The sequence below is a fragment of the Hyperoodon ampullatus genome, assembly GCF_949752795.1.
Source record: "Hyperoodon ampullatus genome assembly, chromosome: 2".
Taxonomy (NCBI): Eukaryota; Metazoa; Chordata; class Mammalia; order Artiodactyla; family Ziphiidae; genus Hyperoodon; species Hyperoodon ampullatus.
The window spans coordinates 184,081,417-184,100,888 of NC_136915.1; the positions used below are offsets into that span (position 1 = coordinate 184,081,417).

At 37.1% G+C, this 19,472-nt stretch overlaps 1 protein-coding gene across 2 annotated transcripts in view; it reads left to right on the top strand.

Annotated features, from left to right (window-relative positions):
- The window catches only part of USH2A (usherin), a gene marked incomplete at both ends in the record, with an annotated part of 756,807 nt that overhangs the window by 215,533 nt on the left and 521,802 nt on the right, over nt 1-19,472 (top strand). For both annotated transcript variants that reach the window (XM_079697601.1, XM_079697602.1), the window contains one exon: nt 8,601-8,831. In XM_079697601.1, coding sequence (XP_079553727.1) covers nt 8,601-8,831 — 231 coding nt within the window. The remainder of the gene's footprint in view (nt 1-8,600; nt 8,832-19,472) is intronic.

Genomic DNA, 19,472 nt, shown 5'->3' on the forward strand with positions numbered 1-19,472 from the left:
TAAATTGACCTCTACACTACAAGCTTAGAAGTGCCCATCTCCCATTAAGCAAGTAATTAGTGGTGCATTAAGATTTTTGTCTGAATCTGAAGTAAAATGTATGTTTGCGGCTGGGTTAAAAATACACATTGTTTTGTATGCAGGTACATGAGTCTTTTCATTGTGAATAGGACCCAGAGTGATTAAACAAGCACTCTTAATATGTTAATTTATAATTTTAATTACAACAATCTTGTATATATAGTCATTAGTGAATACTAATATAAATATTTTTCTATCTTTTTATTCATAATGCATAAACCAATCATCCAGTTACTTCTCTGAGGTTGCCTGTTTTTGTTTCCTAATACAATCTTTGTTCTTAGTTATGAATGCATTTTGTTCGTTCCTGTCTTGAATAATCCCTCATTAAGCTAGTGACTTTCTGCTCCATGCTAAAAAGGAAAAATTATCATGCAAATGTGGCATGCCATATTAAAAAGCACATTACCAAACACTTTTGTTACTGTCCTTCAATTAGTTTCCCTTCTTTGAATTTAATTCCATTTGTTGTTAAACTACCGACTTGATGTATGGACTCATGAATCTCAGGCTGCTGCCAGGAAAGTGGGGGAAAAAAAAATCAAAGCCTCTTCGAAGAGCTGCAGCGGCGAGCTGAAATGAATTTGCTTCACCTTTGACAGGAACACTTGAACAGCAGTGAAATCCTGTGCGGATTCAACTTGGCTAATTATCCAATTATTTATTTCAAGAATAAAGGCACTGTTTTACCATTAGAGCAGTGTAAGTCAATCTGAGAAATTTGGTAAAGACAGATGACTTAAGTCACTTCTAAGATAAACAGTATCTGTGCACACTTGTCTCACCCAGTCTTTTCGGGCAGCAGTTCTCACGTCTTAGCATCAGGGAAATCCTGAGTACGCGGAAGGGTTCGTTTTGTTTGTTTTGCTCTTTCGACAACAGAAATTATTTTGCCCTTCTAACCACCGTGTCAAATTTCCGTGGCTCTCAGGCAGTGTTGAAGTTGTATTTCTCTTGATTAAAAGCTTTTGGTTCAAAGCAATACTTTTTAATTGCCTAATGATATAAGTCAGTTCTTAGGAAAGAACCGCACATTTAGGAGTTCATTTGCAATATAACTGAAAAATTCATTGCATGGCAGTAAAACAATTTACTGTTAATTACAAGGAGAAGAATTTGCTGTAGCATGCTCACAGATTGCCATGAATCATGCAGCACTCCTAGAGATTTATAACAGATGTGTAAGTGGGATGAATTAGCAGGGTTTAATAACAGAGACACAAATCATGCAGACTTCAAGGAGCTTTAATTGATATACTAGAATGTGACGGGCATGAATCACTCAGCCATTCAACAGCACAGTAACATATGGTCAGCTCAATATGCTGCATCTGAAATCGGTTGGTGAGTCGTTGGTTGTCCCATATGGTGGAAGCAATATATTTTTCATGATTCAAAAAAATACATCCTTGTTTTTAAAGAAATATGATGGCAAAGCGTGTTTGTTATTGAACTTGAATGCCAAACTGGGGTTTTTTATAATGATTTTGACATGGCAGCTTCCCCAAATATAGAGCGGCTACTACTTGTAATACCAGATCGTTGGAGACATTATGAGAACCAGATTGGTGCTTGTTGGCAGGCTTGATCCACAGCAAAGTCTACAGAAGAGCTCAGCTGACGAGAGCTGCAATTGTTAGGGAAATCCTTCAGACTCCCGATAAAGCAAACCAAATGAAAAGGGTGATGTCGGTTTCAGAGAAGTTCAGGAATGCCCAGATTTGCAAAGAGAATAGAATGAATTGAATGAGAGACCCTTACTTACAGGGTAAGAAAGTGGCTGTGATAGCACCATGACCCCAATTGTAACAATTGGACACAACATTTAAAAAATCAACCTCTTAATTAAAGGTTCAGTCCTTCAGAAGCATTCTAAAAGAAATCATGGCGGACCAGTGCATCAGTGGTAGCACCAATCCCATGTTATTCCTGAAGGATTATTTCAGTGTAGGAAAACAGGTAATCCTGGTGCAGACCAACAGCTGGTAGCATGCAACATCTTTGTATGGAAACTGGGATCTGGCAGCTTTCGACAAAGCTTTTGTAGATTAGTAAACCTGACAGACTTGAAAAAGGAATATTGCAGCCTTAGAACTGTGGCTGCCAGAATTTAATGTCAACAATTAAAATTTATTTTGATCCTTACCTACTGTTTATTACTGTTTGTATACACAACAGACCTTACTAATACAGAGATGCACTATTAGATGGAATTACCATCTGTTCAGAGTGAAATGCTGGCATCTGTCTTAGATGCTAAAACTAAAATGATATTATTTCTAACAAAACAAAATTAACTGCTTTTTACTCACCCAATTTAATGTTGAATGTGTGATGCACCCAAGGTAAAGGCTTGTTGATACACTATGTAATGACCTCTGTCGCCAGGTCTGTATTTAGATATGTGACTTTCACGGGGCCTCTGTTGACCTTTTGGCATGGCAGAAATCACACTTTTTAAAGCACCATTTTAGTTTTCCGATGTACTAACTATAGTAAGGCATTAAAACAACACAATTAAAATGTGTAAGAATTGAACTAGAAAGACTGTTGTGTGCAAAATATTTTGATAGATGTGCCCTAAATAAATGCAAGGGGAAAAAAATTAAATAGACAAAAATTCATCTGAACAGAATTGCCATACACCCACAGCTTCAGGAAAAAATAAACTGTTATCTTCTCTGTTGGACTATTTCTAATTTTCTCCTACACTGACATATAGGAAAGATTTATATTCAGCATCCCCTCCTTTATTTTAAGCCTAAGTATCTTATGAAAAAAGATCTCTAACTTGTAGAAGTTAGAGAATGTGGAGTATCAAGGGCAATGGTAGTTTCCATACTGATGCTGGATCCATGATGCTACTTGCTGAGAAGCCCGACTTCAGTTCTATATATCACAAAATAATAAATTTTGTCACACCAACGTTTAATGCATGTACACAGTGCATTAACTGTAACTGTAGTACATTTATTTGTGCTAGAGGAGACTTGAAAATGATTAAAAAATCAATACTTTTCTGTCAGAGAAGCAAGTGTTACTATGCATTTAAGTAGTTAATTGCATAAGCCCCATAAAAGCTTCAAGTTTGGGTAGCAAGGATGCCATAATTACAGTCCCAGCAACTGCCTTTTATTGACGGGGGACTTTAGGGAACAGTACGTGTTGTCATCGCTGCAGCCGTATGTACAGTTCAGAAATCATGGACCCTCACACTCTTTATGTGTTGGACGTGAGGTGCGTGCAAATTATTGATGATCACCTGCATGACAGCTGGTTAAGGTAGTGTTTATTCTTCAAGGAGATGATTCCCCTTAAATTCTCTAAAAGCACTGCTTTCTGGCCTTGTTTATATCATAGAACACAAGGAAAAATCATAATATGTATCTGCTGTGCTGAGGTAAAGAACAAGATGGCTCAGAGCTGTGGGAGATAAGCTGGCTGGCTTCCTGGAGGGCTGAGGGGATCTATGTATCCAGCACCCCTTCTTGGTTTACTATGGAGAGGAGCTGCTTGAAAATGTTCAAGCAGAAATTTGAAACTGGAAGAGACCCTAGGCATAATCGGGTCTGTCGTGCTCTTCAATAAATGAGGTATTACCCAGCAATTCTACGCCTGGGTACATATCTGGAAAAAATGAAAACACTAATTTGAAAAGATCCGTTCACCCCAATGTTCATAGCATCATTATTACAGCTGCCAAGTTATGGAAGCAACCTAAGTGTCCATCAGCAGATGAATGGGTAAAGAAGACGTGGTATATATATATATATACACAATGGAATATTACTCAGCCATAAAAAAGAATGAAATCTGGCCATTTGCAACAACATGAATAGACTTGGAAGGTATTTCCTAAGTGAAATAAGACAGACAGTATGATATCACTTGTATGTGGAACCTAAAAAATGCAACAAACGAGTGAATGTAACAACAACAACAAAAGAAAAGAAGCAGCTTCACAGCTATAGAGAACAAACTAGTGGTTACCAGTGGGGAGAGGGAAGGGGGGAGGGGCAGTATAGGGGTAAGGGATTAAGAGGTACAAACTATTATGTATAAAATAAGCTACAAGGATATATTGTACAACACAGGGAATATAGCCAATATCTTATAGTGACCATAACTGGAGCATAACCTCTAAAAATGGTGAATCACTCTATTGTACACCTGTAATTTATATAATATTGTATACCAACTACACTTAAATAAAAATTTTTTTTCCAAAAAAATAAATGAATGAGTGAGATACTGAAGAACAGAGAGGCCAAATAATGGATTAGCCAATGTTCTATAAATAGGGTCCTAAAGAAGCAGTCTAGAACCTAAGTTTTCTCCTTTCCAGATCAGTTCCACTATATATCCTCTCTCTTGAAGGGGACTAGTAAACAAAGAAGAAAATGGGAAAATTGATGTTTTCTTTCCTCAGTCAGAGAATAGATAGTCAACAAGAAAGCACTGAGAAGTCTCTGAGAGTCTGAGGGGAGAATCCTCTCCTCTTCTGGACCCTGAATGGAGAGCGCTTGCCAACTGGGAAATCATGGCTATGTGACCAACCCAGATTTTATGTTTGAGTCCTAGTCCCAGGGCCCTTTCACAGGTGTTCGGGCCTAGCAGCATTTGGCAAATCGCATTTCCTGTGACAGTTTGCATCTCTGAGAGAAAGTCAGGATCATTTTCCACTGACAAGATGCCTGAGGATGTCTCATATTAGTCTTTCCCCCCTCACACCCCTGAAATGAGGAAACGCTGTTTGCTCCTAGATTGCTGTCTTCCTAATAGTTGATGATGCTTTACTATATTGACACAGCCATGCAGTCTTCATAGAGAACAACTTCCTTGAAAACAGATTTGATTTTAAAGACCTGTCAGCAAGCACTTCTGCTCATTTAGTCTTCAGTTCTTATCCTAAGATGGTCAGACTCCACACTACGTAAATTTTGCAAGTGTAAATTTATGCATTATGATATGCTATTAATCAGATTATAAAGTAATAAATGCTGCATAAAGGAGAATGTATATTACAGAGTGTTTTATAAAAGAATGCTTATAAATAGAAGAGAGAGACTAGAAATTGGATCACAGAGCTAATGCAAAAAAATACAAGAGCACCATAATTTTATTCCAAGTGGAGACAGACTTTGTATGTTGTTAGTCTTTGAAATGATGGATATTGAAGATCCATTTTATACTTTATGCTTATAAGAGGATTTTCTAAGTAAATACAGATTCTAAGTGTGGATGAATTGAATCATTATATAATATGTAATTTAAAAGATGCTTTATTGGCTAATAATAATAGTGCCTTGTATTTGAATAGAAATTTGCTTTGTAAAACCTAATGCAATTATATTGTTTTTAAAAGCAGTTATTTTCAAAGTGTTCCACTGAAAATTTATCCTCATGTTGGATGGGAAAACTGAGGCATATAGGTTTGAAGTGATTTTTGTAAAATCATACAGAATTGGATAAAAAGTGAAAATTATATCTCTAGAAGTCTGCAGAGACTTTCACATTATTCCATATTGTCTCTTAATTTACTGTTTTGTGATGAACAAATTTATACCTTTAATCCCTTCACTTTGATGATCTGAGCCATAATCTTTAATTCACCTGTCTCTTAGTCTGTGTTTGTGTGTATGTGTTTAATAGTTCAGGAGTATCTGTTTTTCTTATCATTATTCTACCTGTGAATGTATATGAGACCAGTCTCATTTAATTGATTGAAAGTTCCCCTCTGGTCTTAGGGGAACTCTGAAGATAATGTCTGAGCAGGTACTCACCCTTTCAAGTGGGCTGGGTTGACTCGCAAGTGAAACTGTAACAGAGCAGCTGAGAGGTTTTTTTTTTTTTAAGCAAGTGAATAAAATACACACACACAAACACACACACATTTATATACTCTAGTTCCACTCATTCTCTGTGGTTGACTTCCTAAGAATGGTGTAATTGCTCAGCAGAGCAATTCCCCTGTGAATCTAGAAGTGCTCCACTACTTGTTAGAGTTTAAATAGTCAACATTAATTTTAGTGGATTCTGAATGCATGTGTCCTTATTGATTATAATCATTTTGTCATATTTTAAAAATTGCATGCTCTCACTTTTAGTAGACATTAAATCAAACAAAACAAACAAACCTACTGAGTTGCTGGAATTCCTTTTATTTTGTTTTGTTTGACTCTGAAATTATATTCCTGACTAAGAAGTGATTTTCGATGATGTATCAATGGGGAAAGGATTCTGAATACAGTAGTGGTACAAATCTTCATTATCCCCATCCAGATGGGTGATTGGAGTAAAGTAAAAGAATATCAGATGTCAAACAAATGCGACCTTGAGAAAGTAGCTGCTTTTAAATAAGAATACATTTGTTTTCTACATCTGTGACTTTATTTCTGTTTTGTAAACAAGTTCATTTGTGTCATTTTTTAAGATTCCACATATAAGCGATATCATATGATATTTGGATATCAATGGAATAGATGGTATTCTTCAGACTAAAAAGTTCAAGTCTTTGTGTGCCAGATCACTAGGGAATCTTAAGTGGAATACAGGAAAGTAACAGAAAAGCTCAAAATTCCTATTGTCTGCTCCTAAGTAGAAAATTTTAAACAAATGAAAAAGATATAATCGGTCCTCCATTACTTGCTTCTCTGACCCCAAGACTCAGAAATCTTTGACGGTCCTCCTTCCCCAGTAAAACTAATAGCCAGTGATGGCTTCCTGAAATTTTACAAAGATGGAACTCCAAACCCTTGGAGATGAGCTTAGTGGGAGAAGAAATTTCTGCATGGCTTAGCTTTTTATTTTGTTTTGGATTATTTTGAAGAGGGATCATAGCTTGTAGAATGAAATCTTTGAGAACCCAGCATTTAGCTAATTTTTGGTAAAGAATACTGAAGGAAATCATGCATAAAATTTACAGATCCGTATATATAAGAATAAAAATATCACATGGCTCACACTGGCGGAAGATGAACAGAATGGTTAACTATCTTTCTAAGTTGATGAACTTTTTACTCACTGCCCTCTCTTCTTTACTAAAAGTGAAAATAGAATCACAATGAATTGTTTCTCTTTGGAAAGCTGGCCAAGCTTTCTAGAAAGTAACAAATGGTCATTGTTCGAAGCTGATTTAAGGTGAATTGCCTTTCTTGGTTTAAGAATATTAGTTTTTGTATTCACACCATTTTATCTTACATTTACTGAAACAGGCAAAAACTTTGTGTCTGCACAAGGCTGTGTTAACACAGGTGTAAGTTAAGATCCACAGCCTTAGGCTGGGTCCTTGATAAATAGACTTGGCGATTATGACATGTGTTCCTTTCTTCACTTTCACCCCTCAAACCCAGCTGACACACTTCGAGTGGATATGAATCTCATCCTACAAACCCAACTGCTTAAGAAAATGAAAATCGAAACAGGTCTTCATTTTCAACAACTCCGTTGTTAATCTGATCTGTTTCCAGTAGGTTTTAGGGGAAGTCTCAGAGCTGTCACTCCTGGGGTTTCCCAGGAGGCTCCAAAGAAATGCCAGTGTCCCTGGACCTCAAGGCGCACCATGGCCCCAGTGTGTATGTGAGCTCTGGGCCCTCACTGCCCAAGGCTCAGGCCACTGCTGGGAGTGCTGTGGTCACTCCAGGGCCCCCGAGGCTGCCTGAGTCTGTTGTACCTGGACAGGAGTTTGCAAACCGCTGAGATCACAGGCTTGTTCTTTCCTGTGGATGCTTTGTTTGGCTTTCAGAGTGGTGTTTGTTTTTTTGTTTGTTTTAATTTAGATCAGTAGCTAAGCCTTAAAAATCAGAAAATTACACATAAAATGACTTTTTTTTTTTTAACAAAATAAAAGATTTGACAACATTGGGTTGTCATTCCTGAATCATCCTTGGGCTGGCACGAATTAGTGACTGTTCACCCTGCCCCACTCACCGGTTTTTCTCAAACCCTACTTTCTCTTGTCTCCCTAACTAGCCCATTTCAACCATTTCCTTTTCCTGCTTGGCCTAACTCGATACCATGTTAAGACAAGGAACTCTCCCTTTTGTGATCAGTAGCCACTAGCTTGGTAGTCACCAGCTGCAGGATTCACAAGGGACCTTGTAGCTCCTGGGTAGGACAGGGGTATTCTCTAGAAAATGGAGAAGCCATGAGCCATTAGAGACCAACAGGCACAGAAGCTAGAGCAATGAAGCATCTGCTTGGTAAAGGGAATCTGGGTGGTGCTCCAACAGACTATAATATATAGTATCTGTCAGGTCGCAAGAAAGAATAGAGAAATTATTTGTAAGAAAAACTTTGTTTAATAATAAAAGCATATTCATTAGCCATTTAAATTTTGTTTAGTCACATTTAATATTAACTCTGTGTTTTCAGTTCCTAGACCATAGAAATACTGGAGGCCATAATTGATTTGATTTTGAGTGTAATGTACACAGGTGCATGTGAACATATGTGTGCATATCTGTGTCTAGAGATAGGAGCCAAATTCTTGAACGTAACAAGGGTTTTCTAATATTTAGCACCAGCCCAACTGAGGCCACCTCTGGTTGAAGGAATCAACAGTACAACCATCCATCTTAGGTGGCAGGCACCTGAAGAACAGAATGGACCCTCTCCTACATATCAGCTGGAAAGGAGACAGGCAGCTCTACCAGCTCCGAGGGCCACAATGGTGAAAGGAACTCGTTTCATAGGAAATGGATATTATAAATTTCCCAGCTCCACTCACCCAGTCAATACAGACTTTACCGGTAAGTGTGCTTGATATCACTTTCTTTACGAGACACTAAGCCCTGGGGTGTTTTTAATGCTTTTGATATGTCTTTACAATGAATTTTTACTGCACCTGTTTATAGAGATACTAATGTAGCCCTTTTATAACTTTAGCTTGATTGTGTCGACATATTTATCTTTTCAGTATTCTGAAAAAAAAAAGTGGGGTAAGTGGAGGAAAGAAAAAAATATATATATAATAGATGTGAAAAGGCAGTGGTGTGTGTGTGTGTGTGTGTGTGTGTGTGTGTGTGTGTGTGTTTTCTTTTGCCCACACTGCGTAGCGTGTGGGACCTTAGTTCCCGACTAGGGATCAAACTCGTGCCCCCTGCAGTGGAAGCACAGAGTCTGAACCACTGGACCACAAGGGAAGTCCCTGAAAAGGCAGTCTTATTGGATCAAAGTATGTGCTGGAAATGACTCTTGGACGCTATTTACCAGAATGTGTTCCTCAGAGTATTCCTCACTTCCTTTGTGGAAAAGAGTTCTGTGGGCAAATGAGTTTGAGAAATGCCCCCATGCTATTGGAGATTCTCAGCACACATCAGCTTATTCCAGTCTCTGAAAAGAATTATAAGAAAGCTATTTAACTTTGTTTAACTATTCCTAACACTTATTTGATGTAGCTTTTTTCTTTTTAAAGTGTAAAAACTGTTACTACCCCATGTTCTATGGAGAGCATTATGGGAAAAAGTAATTTCAGGGAAAGCATACCTTCTATGGGTCAGGAGTAGAGTAAGGCAAGTGAGGCACAAAATTTAAAGGCACCAAAAACTCAGTAATCCATGTAAATAATATTTTAATACAATATTTTTAAAATAAAAATCAATGCAAAAAAATCCCCAGTAAAATATAAAAATTTTAAATAAAGACAGGATCCAATCCTCACTGTGTGAGCCAACCTCACATGTCTCACTCTATTTCTGGTCTGACTGGTATTACCATATTCTGGAAGTCCAGTTATCTCTATGAATTACAGTTTTATTTTTTTGTTTTTGTTTTTTAAATGTTGAGCCTTCTTTTAATTAATTAATTAATTTATTTTTGGCTGTGTTGGGTCTTTGTTTCTGTGCAAGGGCTTTCTCTAGTTGTGGCAAGCGGGGGCCACCCTTCATCGCGGTGTGCGGGCCTCTCACTATCACGGCCTCTCTTGTTGGGGAGCACAGGCTCCAGACGCGCAGGCTCAGTAGTTGTGGCTCACAGTCCTAGTTGCTCCGCGGCATGTGGGATCTTCCTAGACCAGGGCTTGAACCCATGTCCCCTGCATTAGCAGGCAGATTCTCAACCACTGCATCACCAGGGAAGCCCTGAATTACAGTTTTTAAAAGCACTATTTCACTACAGACATAGAAAACTCTAATTATTCATGATATATACTTTATTTCCCATTAAAAATTTTTTTAAAGTATATAATATGTGTTACTCTGTAAACTCATAATGATATTAATTTAATCCATGAGAAAGTCATTTTGGATCAAATAGCTAGTCTTTCCAATGCTGCGTATGTTGAGGACAATGAAATGGAATTTGAACTATAAAACGTAGCTCACATATTTTATTTTTACTTAAAATGGTAAATAGTTTGCTTTTAAGTGAGGCTGGCTGCTGATTATGTTTGTAATGAATCATGATTATGCTCTAGCTGTGATATATTAAGATTAATGCACGCTTAACCACTGGACTACTATATCCAACTCCTCAATGATTATTAGAAATTCAACCATTGAGCTCCCCTAAAACGCTCAACTTCTGCTTAATATTCGTAGAAGTCAAAGAAAGGGAAGAAAAGAAAACATAGGTATCTGGGAAAGAACCTATGGATAAAAAGTCAGACGTTTTCTCAAATGGAACTAGAACTGACTTCCTGGTCCAACATTTGGCTTGTGATGTGTTTCTTCGAGGAAACAGCCTTCGTTTCCATTCATCTGGGTCTCGCTGCGGCAGGCATGTCAGCTCGGATTTGCTGGCTAGCCAGCAGACAGGTTTTTGATGGGATCACCTACTGTTGTTGCCGTGAAAGATAGAGTGGCCCGTCGGCTGTTAATAAATTTAGTCGTCTGCGCTGTCTCCCTAGCCGGCCTCAGACTCCAAGGTGCAAGGGCTAGGGGCAGATGCAGGGTCTGGGAAGTTTTCCAAATTCCTCTTTAAGAAAGTTAGGCGGTAAACACTGGCCTCACGAAGCAGGATCCTTCTGTCTATAACAAAGCCTCCAGCTGCACAGAAAATGTGTTTGGAGTCCACAGCATTTGAAGGACAAGACAGGGAGATCACAGTTTTGGCTTGAACGACTCCCTAGAGCTTTGGCAATTCCTGGAGAATAAGCAGTTCTTCTGCATTCAGGCATGTTCTGGGGCCTGGCTACCTCCTTTTTATGAGAAGCTTGGCTTACTTTCAAGTCTCTCTTAACTGTTAAAGTAACCAGGTCTCCATCAAGTTATTGGTTTGACCCTTTGGCTCACATGGCAGATTTGGCTGGATACTTTTATTGAGCCAGGTTATGGTTTAACAAAATTTCCCCAATTAATGAACCAGGACAAGTTTACAAAACCAACTCAAGCAATAGCTTTCCTTCCACTTGGATCTTCTTAGGTAGAAAGGTAAATGTATTATGAGCATCATGCATTTGTTTTACTTGTATATTCTTTCATCCAATCCCTCTACAGCATTGGAAGGTAGATATTTTTCCCCTCATGGAACATGAGGAAGTGAGGTTCCAATAACTGGCTCCCACATGGTGCCACAGCTACTGAATTTCAGAGGTGAAATGTGAATTTGGAAGCTTCTGGTTCAAAAGCTGGTGCTTTGCCACAGAGCGGGAGGGATAATTCCGTGGACAGTTGTTTGGAAGTCGTGGAATAATAAGTATCTAAAAGTAATAAGTGAGGGTGGAAGATGAAATAATGATCACCCAAATAAACCTTACTCAACACTGCTAAGCTTTTTGGATTTGTCTTTCGGTTTTTGGCTTTTCAGGTAGCAAACAGAAATAGTATTGGCATTATTTATTACTTGCATCTCCAAAGACATCTGGGGATAAGATTTTTTTTTCTGTAGCAATTAATTCTAGAGTGTGCCTAAAGCTAGATTTTTAACATCAAACAAAATTATTTTAAGTGGGCTGAAGTGCTGTGTGTCAAACACTGCTTTCAACTCACGTTCCTATAAATTTCATGCAGTTTTTATATTCTAAGGCAAATTTAATGAGCAAATCCTGATCATCTCTAAGATGATGAATTATATTTAAAAAGTGAATAATTATAAAAAGAACTAAGATATCTTTTATTTTGATTCATTTCAGAATCTCAAACTCTAAGTAAACATGATTCCTGAAATATGAATGGAGATATCAAATGACTCAAAAGCAAATATACAGTGATGTGTATTATTATACATATTTTATGTAAGGAAAAAATGTGAGAGTTCACCCAACAATGACAGGATTTGTAAATACATTCATTCCATGGTCATAGCAATATGTTGAAAGTCTAGGTATAAACTATCTCATTATTACAGTTCAAGAAAGGAATCTCTCATATAACTCCCCCCGCTTCCATATTTGCTTTAAATATTTAACCTCATATGATAGAATGAAAACAATTCAAACATATGAATATATGTCTATGTTGCTTACTGTATAAATCAGTAAGCTTAGTATTATAAATGAACTCTGTCAAAATCTACTTTGGGGCTGAAAAATGAACCAGATGAATCTTTTGTAGGATCCACATTTGATCCCTTTTCCTTTCTGATACAGGTGTTCTTTCAAAAATCTAATTTCCAGGAAGGGTGTATTATCAGTCATTTACATCATAGTATAAATAACTCCCCCATTTCTTTATGATTAAGAGTGAGGGCTTTGGGAACAGACTAACAGGAGTTTCAGATCTATGCCCTGTTATTTATTAGCTAAATGTAATTAGACAAACCACTTAATCACTTGTGTGCCTCTGTTTCCTTTTCTTTCAAACTGGCATAATAATACTACTTACAATATTGATATCTAGCAGGTAGGTAAGGATTAAAGGAGATAGCTCACCTAATGAACTTCGTACAGTATCTGCCACACAGATTACTTTATAGTCTTTAAACATTAGCTATCAGCTATCACTCATTGAACAAATATTTATTAAGTGCCTACTATGAGACAGGAGATTTTCTAAAAGTCTTCTGCAATTCATAAGATCAACATTCTATTAATTCATCTGCTGCTGCACATACAAGATATGTTTGCCTAAATGTTGTAACTGGGGTACGAGTAATATGCAATTTCTATATTAAAATGTGATATTTAATGTTGTTATTGAAAATAGTTAAATTAATCTACCTAGTGTTGAGACAGTAGATAAACTACTTTCCTCTGGGTCTAATCATGCTCATCTATTAAACTGAGGCTTGTACTGAATGGCCAATTCCTTCACTTCTAAAATTCCAAATCAGTTAGCATAGGTTATTTAAGTAGCCTCAAAAATTCAAAATAGAAGTTATCACCAAGGCATCTGTGAGTTTAAAAACACTTAGGTTTTTAATTGTTTTATGATTCTTTCATATAATATATTCACAATTTAAGATTTACAGAAATGTAAGCTTTCTCTCTACTAATCTGAAGAATTTATGGGGATAAGTTAACTTCTAGGGATAACTTAAGTGATATGGGGAAAATTACTCAATATAAAATGGATATTCAGTTCTTGAGTTATATCAGAGGGTGTAAAGAAGACACAAGTTCAGCATAATTTCATGATCTTGGAACTAGAAAATCGTGTAAACAATCATAATGAAATAATCCCCTGATTACATGGGGTTAACAGTACTTTGTCCTTCCAAAACAGGAATAGCAAATAGAGCATCCCTCCCGCCTACAACAGGAAGGGGCTATCACCGTGTTTCTGGAGAGAAAAAAAAATTTTGCTTATTATTTTCAGGAATGCAGAGTAAATCCACTTACACAAAGAATTTCGCTAGTAATCAAAGGGAACCTGGTAAAAACAGCAAACTAAAATACTGCTCAGGTTGGCATTCCAAAGGTGACCCTCTCTCTCCTTGTCACTTGTTTTTCCTATTAGCGGAAAACAGGTCCATGATCATTTGGGGGAAGGTTTGACTATTGTAGTATCCAGACGCCAATCACACCAGCCTTTTAAACTGCCTTTACCGGTGACCCTGCCCAGAAATCAGGAACTGCCTTTGCGGAGATCTTTGTAGCAACCCACTGGGGAGATGAGCACACATGTGCACCTGGATGTAATTCCCTTTTATTTGTCTTCATGAAAAATGTGATTACTGATGTTGAATATCTTGCAGATGAGAACTCTGTACACTTTCTTCATAATAATGCCGTTCAAGGACACCAAATGATTGTCTTACATTTTTGTCTCTTAGTATTTGCCTTCCCCAAAATGGCTGAACTAAAATGCCTCATGATCCAGAAATACAATTAATTACCGACCCATGAAAAGAGAAATGCAACCCCCCCAAATCAATATCTTTTAAAAGCGTATATTTTACATCTTACTGTATGATATTTATGCTTTATTATTTTTGCCTTATTTTTAGTGAACTGAGGCACTAAAACACTGCATTAAAGGAAAGCTGATTCTAAGCAGTTACAGTACAGGTATAAGTAGGGCAAACTCCTTCAGATACACTAATTAGTAAAAGCATATTAATTCTGACCTTCAACACCCTTGGTGTCCCACTATTTGTTTTCCTCTGACTGGGAGCAAGTAGTTTTGCCAGAAAGTACTTAAAAAAAAAAAGAAAAAGAAACACTAAATAAAATGCCAAGTCTTTTCAAAGCATATTTAAACCACAAAGTTATTTAAGCTTTGATGTTAGATTTTGGCCACAGTTATTGAAAAGCAGCTCTATGAATCAACTATATGGCCTAGCAGTTTAACAAACAGGCAATAATGATATAGAAAAACAAAGGCAGGAGTAAGAACACGGAACTTGAGAGCAAAGTAAAGAAGTGGGTCTTGGGCAGCGCCGAGGATCCATGGGTATTTCTGATGCAACTGAATCAGAAGAGATGTGACTGTCTGGTTGAGCTCATCTTTATGGACTGAGAGGGACAAGGATCCAAATGCATATCTTCTTAGAATAACAGAAGTCAGACTAACCTATGATAACTAGAGATATTCAGAAGTGAATATTAAGATTGTTTAGTTTTTATTACCTTTAGTAGAGAGGTCCAAGTTAGTTCTTAGGAAATGCTTTCAGATGACACTGAAGGGTGGCAGAGGACCGTGCTTTTTCCCCATTCATCAACTTCATCAGAAAGGCCAGTTTACAAGGGCTGCATTTGTTTTAACCTTGCATCTTTAAGGTGACTAATTTTGAAGCACATTTTTGTAATGTTGCCTGTGTTTGGAAAGTTAATGGTCGAATTGGTTTGGAAGTAAATTGTTTCACTTTGGAATTTTATCTCAGATTACACAAAATAATCATTTCAACGCAGGTCTTTTTCTCTCACCAAAATTTTTAGACCTTTTGGGGGGTTTGATATTGCTCAGGTGGTCAAAATGAATGCAATTGCAAATTTGCCTTTGCATGAAGAACGCTTTCCTTTTTGTAAACTTCTCACAAAGTCAATCTAGAGCAGGGGTTACAAAATTCTCCTTTAAAGGTCCAAACAGTATTTCTGACTTTGTGGGCCAAGAGATCTCTGTCACAACTACTCAGCTCTGTCATGGTAGCATGAAAGCATCCATAGACAATAAGTAAACAAATAAGGGTAGCCAGGTTCCAATGAAACTTTATTTGCAAAAATGGGCAACAGACTGGTAGTTTGCCTATCCCTGGTCTAAAAAAAAATATTAACATAATTTTATCATTAATGGTACATTTTTCTTACTTCCGCCCTAATGCCAGGAAGCCTAAAGATAAGTAGAAAGGAGCTCAGATAAAATAAATGAGAGAAACCAACACAACAAAGTAGGTGGTAATGCTTGATAAGTGAAAGTATCTTGAAATAGCATCTTTTCTGCTCAACAGAGCCTTAGGTGGCCAGAAAGTCAACCCAACATTGACCATGCCAATACAATAGAGTAATCTTTTCCTTGAAACAAACTGTTGTTAGCTGCTAACACTCTTTTAACCAGCTTAAAGCATCTGCTTTCCCCATCTCTTTTATTACCAAATAAAGATGTATTGTTGCCTGATATACAACTGTACGTGTGTTCTCACACACTCGTGCCATACTGTCAAACACAGGCTTTCCACCCTGTCCCTGGGTTTCCTAGTAGTCTCAAATTTACCTACGGTACTTAAATTGCCCAGTGTCTTTTTCTTACAATACATTGGCCATTTTGGAATCTTATTTAAGGCTTCGTTGTGAAAGAAAAATGTTTCTGTCTCTTAATGACATTCTGCATCAACAAAAGACTAATTTTCGTTCTCCTTTCATCCAATTTAAATGAGTAGAAAGAGGAACTTCGAGCAGAAAAAGAATCATAATGGTCAGCAGTGATAGTGAAACTAGCACCTATGAAGCTGATTGCTTTTTGATTTAATAAAGTGAAAAATTTTGTATATATTTTCTTGGAAAAAAATAATTAAAATATTTAAAGATCTATAGTTACAATTATTTTATATCAGTTAGGTTAAATATAACACCCATAAAAAAGTATTATGATTAACTTCATAAGTCAGAAAGAGAAAGACAAATACGATATGATAACACGTGCGGAATCTGAAGTATAACACAAATGAACTTATCTACGAAACAGAAAAAGACTCACAGACATAGACAACAGACTTGTGGTTGCCAAGGGAGAGAGGAGTTGGGGAGGGAAGAATTGGGAGTCTGGGATCAGCAGATACAAACTATTATATATAGGATGGATAACCAACAAGGTCGTACTGTACAGCACAGGGAACTATATTCAATATCCTGTGATAAACCATAATGGAAAATAATATAAAAAAGAATGTGTGTATATGTATAACTGAATCACTTTGTTATACAACAGAAATTAACACAACATTGTAAATCAACTATACATCAATTTAAGAAATTTGAAAAAAAATGCACATACGTAATTTTAAGTTAAAATGTTTGGGGAAAAAAAAAAGGATTAACTTCATTTCCAGTCAGAGAGAAAGGATTCCAATAATATCATTGTCAAAATTCTGGATCTTTCAAAACCGAATTCTAGTGGCCTGAAGAAATGTTTTATGAGATCATTCACTAAGAGTTCCTTTGGAGTGGGGAAATTTCAAGAAATATTATGAAGACCTTATTTAAGGTGTGTACATTGTAGGAAGCTCACAAACATCGCCCTCAGGCTGGTTTGGAGTTTCAAGAAAAGAAACTCAGTTACGTACATTCTCTTGACTGAGGCACAGTCTCAGTTTAAAGGTTCTTTGACCTTAACTGCAACCTCTAAAGAGGTGCAGGAGGAGGCCGAAGGGGGAAGAAACGCCTGCTTAATCATTCAGGTCATTTAAGTCATCTCTGGCAGTGGTGGCCATGTCATCCCCACAGATAAACTGGGCCTTAGGAGAATTTCATAAAGGAAAGATAAGGACTTATGGGAAGTTCATGAGAATGAATAATTTAATGGTCCTTCCATCCAACGAGGCAGAAAATGGGAAAAACTGTAGATGCCTCTTTCTTGGCTTCTGCATCTCTTCACACCCACCCCTTCCCCTGATGTGTTCCTTCTTCTGTGTTTACCACTATGTTTGCCAAAGTGAATATAACTGGGTGCCTGAGACAGAAACCTGGGAAATGTCCTTGAATACCACTTCTCACTCCCTTCCTCACATTCCATCAATTGGTCCTCTGCTGGCCATTATGCTTCTGATACATGTCTTGGAAATATCCACTAGTCCTATAGCTACTTCCTTGTCCAGGTCTATGTGGTGGGTCTCTAAATCAAAAGTTTCACTCTTTTACAGGCTATTTTTTAAACTAATAATATTTCTTATCATGTTGCTAAAAACCTTTGAAAAGTTTCTCATAAAGATGCCCTGCATGAAGTCTCTTCTGCTTCCCTGCTTACTGTTCAGCCTCACCTCTTCATATACCTCCTGGGTTACTCTCCAGCTCTCCAGCTATCTTTTGGTCCCAGCTGCTTGACTGTGCCACACTCTCTTGAATGTCCAGGTCTTTGAAGATATTGATGCCTTTCCCTGAAATGCCTCCCCTTACTTGCAAGTGCCTCTTTTTCCTGTTACCTGGCTAATTGCTACTCATCAATGAAGTGTCAACTGAGCTATTCCTTTAAATAGCCTCCCAACAACCTCTCCCAACTCTGTGCCAAATCTAGATTAGGGGCCTCTCTAACTTACTACCACAGAAACCAAGAATCTCTGTTTTAACCTTTATCACATGCCATTACAATTGCTTGTTTACTTATCTATATCCCCAAAAGGCTGAAGTTATGACTGTTTTCTTCAGTTATAACATTTGTGCCTTGCACATCATAGGATCCGTACCAGATGTTCAATAAATGTTGAATAAAGAATTCACTAAAGGAGTTAGTTAGATAGAAAATGAAAAATCCATAAGAAAGATTGCTTAGCTATGAGAGTTACTTAATGATGAGATTTGCAATGTGTTAGAATACATCACAAAATGTTGAGAGTTACCTTTTTGGAAGTATTGACAGTTTAGAGTGATAACTCAATTTGTTTAGTCTCTATTGGCCTCAGATGTATAAGAAAGCATGTTTTAAGCTATATAGTATTAGAGACAAAAAAATTCTTATTAATGACCCTTAGTTGCTGGTGAAGTTACTTCTCTGTCGATTATTACAGCTAGAGTCGTTTTCTGTCCCACTGCAGCTGTCACATGGTATTGCTGGAAACAAGATGTTGCACGTGTCTTAGACACAGGATCTCCTTAGGCTTATTAAATTTTGAGGTTAATGAATATTTTGACACTTTTACCTATACATATCATTAGGGCTTATTGCGATAGGTTTAGGATGACAGTCATAATAAACATATATAGTACAATAAAAAACATTTTTAATCTTGAAAGTGCTTTATAAACAGCAGTGATCAATGCTATGGATGGATTAACAGCATCAAATTGATTGAATTCTATTTCAAGGGCAATGGAGGTATTGACATCGACATTCTAGTTCAGAAGGAAGGCAGCAATGGCAGTGGTAGAGTGTAGATTTTGGAGTCAGACTCCCCAAGTTTAAAATCTAGCTCCTCTACATGCTGGTGTTTAACTTTGCATGAGTCACTTTCCCGCTCTCCAGCTCAGTTTCTTCATCTCTAAAATGGATTATTGTAAAGTTTCAATGCAGGAATTAGCACACAATATCATAATGGTCATTATTATATATGCATTTATGGCTGACATTTTAAAATTCAGGATTTTGAATTATGTGCTGTTCCATTCATTCATATATTTTATATGCCTAAACCACATAAATCTTGATGATATTCTTTTATAACCTCTCTCTACCTCATATCCCTCTGATCATTCACTTTATTTTATTCAGTCTATGAAGTTCTGACCTTTGTTGTTTTTTTTTTTTTTTAGTTGCCTTTCTTCTCTGTCTAGAGGCTTAGATGTTCTACCTCTCATTTCTGCATTTCTAGTGGCTTCCTTTACATTTTAACATGTGCTTATAAATCTAACTCTATTTTTTATCTTT